This window comes from Microtus ochrogaster, assembly GCF_000317375.1.
Source record: "Microtus ochrogaster isolate Prairie Vole_2 chromosome 14 unlocalized genomic scaffold, MicOch1.0 chr14_random_1, whole genome shotgun sequence".
Lineage (NCBI taxonomy): Eukaryota > Metazoa > Chordata > Mammalia > Rodentia > Cricetidae > Microtus > Microtus ochrogaster.
The window spans coordinates 20523168-20526670 of NW_004949096.1; the positions used below are offsets into that span (position 1 = coordinate 20523168).

At 45.7% G+C, this 3503-nt stretch overlaps 1 protein-coding gene across 1 annotated transcript in view; it reads left to right on the top strand.

The window, feature by feature from the left end:
• The window catches only part of Ptprj (protein tyrosine phosphatase, receptor type J), a 165929-nt gene that overhangs the window by 127127 nt on the left and 35299 nt on the right, over positions 1-3503 (top strand). Inside the window, exons 6-7 of the mRNA XM_026787719.1 lie at positions 1588-1854; positions 2896-3159. Coding sequence (XP_026643520.1) covers positions 1588-1854; positions 2896-3159 — 531 coding nt within the window. The remainder of the gene's footprint in view (positions 1-1587; positions 1855-2895; positions 3160-3503) is intronic.

Here is a 3503-nt window from a genome sequence, read left to right on the forward strand (position 1 = left end):
GGCTACTGCCCAGGTGGTACATGGCTACTGCCCAGGTGGTACATGGCTACTGCCCATCCTGCTGTCCTCTAAATGCTGAGGACATTGGGAGGCAGGAGCACGGTTTTAACATCCAGTCCTGAGGGAGGGTCTGTTACAGGGAGGATGGTAGGTCTTGGATAAATGGAGGTGGGGTAGATGGGGAGCTAGGGAGAAGGACTCCTGTTGAAGCGTTCTGATCAGAAATACAGATGACAGACCCGAGACATGAAGGCAGAAGTCAAGGGAATAGTGGGAGTGGTGGTGGCGAGGCTACTCACCCACCGGGCTCTGATAGATTTATGACTCTGTTTTAAAAACTGTTTAAATATTTATAAAGGATAGCCCTGGATCACAGCCCCCTATTTTCCAACACATGTGTGCATTCACATGTTTGCACACACATCATCTGATACTGTTCACGTGACTGGTTAAGTGGTCAGGATTAAGTGGCTGGTGGATGACTACCTCCTGAGCTGGAGTGAGGGAGCAGATAGTTTTTCTGGAGCCTGATGAAAGCAGAAACTGTGGGATGTAAGACCGATTACTCTCATCAGCCAACTGTCGGGATCCTGCCCATCTCATTCACTAGTGGAGAGTGTTCACAGGCCATGTAGTAGGTGTCCAGTGATGCCATATGTAGGGTGCAGTCTCCTGAGGCACAGGACAGGCAGAAGAAAGACAGGATGGGCTGGGAGAGTAGATAACTGGATGTAAAAGTCTTTTTCTGTCCTGCCAGCCAACTCCTAAATAATGACACAGGGACTTACTAATAATGAAAGCTTGACCTCAGTTTAGGCTTGTTTCTGACTAGCTCTTATAACAACCCATTTCTATTAATAGACATGCTGCCATGTCTTGTGGCTTTTACCTCTCCTGAACGTCCAGCTTCCTCTCCATCTCCTCTGCCATCTCCCCCACACCTAGATTTAGCTCTTCTTTTTTCTCTGCTCAAAAGTCCCACCTAACCTCTTCCTGCCTAGCTTTTGGCCACTCACCTCCTTATTAAGCCAATCAGAAGACACTTTGGCAAAGTCACATCTTTACAGTGTACAAAAAGCTTATTTCATAGTAACTGGATGACATCTGGTTTTCACGTTGTCTTTTTGTAAGGTTAGGGTGGGTAACCGTGTCACAGCTCAGTGGCTTTCCTCAGGTATACTGACTGGTAGAGCCCAGTTAGCTCCCTATAATTCATGATGACTAGTGTCTGTTCTTGGGTGAATGTGTACTTGAGGAATTTTCTGGCTCATCCTCCCCTATCTCCTGGGCAGCACATGTGAAAGTTCATACTTTTGTTTGATCTGGAATCTTAGTATCTTTCGAGGTCTGCTCCCAAGCTGAATGCAGAGCATCTGTGATGTGAGGTGGCCAGGCTGTGTATTCTCCACTGATGCCCAGCTTTGGTGAGATCCACATACATTTCTGGTCATGGTGAGGTGATGATGAGGGTGACCAATACCTAAATGTGTTCCGCAGGACCAGCGACAGGTCCCGATTGATACTCTCTTCTCTTCTCATTCTGACTTGACCATTCTGATTATTTTTACTCCTCTTGTGTCTTCAAAGATTCCAGCCAGGTTTTTGACATCAAAGCTGTGAACATCAGTGCCACAAACATGACCCTGACCTGGAAGATCAAGTATAATGATGGGTCATCTTATCCCTACACCTACAAGATACATGTGGCTGGGGGGACTAATTCTATCAATCAAACTGTCAGTAAGACTGAGGCCATCATCTATGGACTCAGCTCGAGCACCTTATACAACATCACAGTACGTCCTTTCCTGGGTCACATCGAGGGCACACCAGGCTTCCTCCAAGTATATACTTGTAAGTTCACTCCCTGGTATCTTGTCTGGTTTGCTTTTCTGTTGTGGTAGTGGTAAACTCTGTGACCAGAGAAACTTGGGGGAAGAAACAGTTCACTTCAGGTTACACTGCTAGGTAGCAAGCAATCCACTCCTCAGGGAACCCATGGAGGAATGCGGCTGCTTGGCTAGCTTTCTGACTGCTCAGCTGGTTTTCTTAAGCAACCCATGCCCACCTTCCCAAATACAGCATGCCTACAGTATGCTGGGCCTGTCCACATCAATCACCAATCAAGACCATTTCTTACAGATGTGGCCATAGGCCAGTCTGCGCAATTATACAACTGAGGTTTCATTTTCTCAGGTGACTCTAGGTTCTGTCAAGTTAACATTAAAAACTAGCCAGCACTCTATGCTTATGTGCCAGGTCTCAGTACAAGGTGAGGAATGCTGAGCACAGCCTATGGCGCCACAGGGCCTCATTTGCCCCTCAGGGTGTGAGATGTAATAGCAGTGATCATTGATTGGCCCTAATCATTTGCTCAGTGATGCTTTTGCACTGTGTCACTGAGAGCTTGGACATCCTTGTGGTATGGTTGGTGTTAGTCTTACTTTATGGAAGTGGAAGCTATGATCTAGATAATGTGGACTGGCATCTCAGCAGGGAACTGACAGAGGTGAGATTAGACCTTTTGGAGTAACATGTTCAAGATAAAGCAGCCAGCCATGGCCAGCACTCATCCTCAGAGCTTGGGAATCCTTACCTCCTGTCACTGGTGACTGACATGGTATCTACCTTCTGTGGCCAAGTGATCTTTCTTTAGCCAGAAGCACCAGTTTTTTCTGCAGTTGGTGCTCCAGGAAAAGCAAAAGGGAGAACAGGTCAGCTTCTTATGAGGGTTGGCCGCTCTGTTTATACTTTGTTTTTATAGTCCAAGCTGGTCTTGAACTCGAGATCTTCCTGTCTTATGTTCTCAAGTGCTGGTATTGTGGACAGTGCCACTACTGTACCATGGCTGGAGATGGAGGTTCTTCATCTAACCATCCTCACTGTCTTCCATAGCCCCTGGTCCGGTTTCTGACTTCCATGTGACAAATGTCAGCACAAGGGAAATTGGTTTGACTTGGAAAAGCAAAGACTCACAGTCATTTCGGATCCTTGCCATGCAGAAGCAGAAGGGAAGCGAGAAGAGTAAAAATTACACAGCTGGAAGTCAGAGCTTTACCATCAAAGAATTAAAGCCTGGAACCACTTATCATTTTGAAATATTTCCGCAAGGACCAGATGGGACTGAAGGGCCATCCAGAACAGTTGATGGCAGAACTGGTAAGCATCCTGATATTGATGTTTCTTACAGGAAGCCGGCATAATTTATAGATGTCTTGTTTTCAAAATATATTTTTCTTTTTATAAAACGAATCTTAAAACATTTCATGACTGTGGTGATAGTGACAATACAAAAATAAAGTGATGAAGAATCATATGTAACCCTATCAGTTAGGTGCCACACTGTGCGTGGAGGTCAGAGGGTAACTTCCAGGTTCTCTTCTACTCTGGGTTCTGGGAATTGAACTCAGGTTGTCAGACTTTTGTGGCAAGTGCTTTTACTCACTGAGCCATCTTACCAGCATCTCACCCCCTTTTGAGAAAGGATCTTTTTTTTTTTTTTT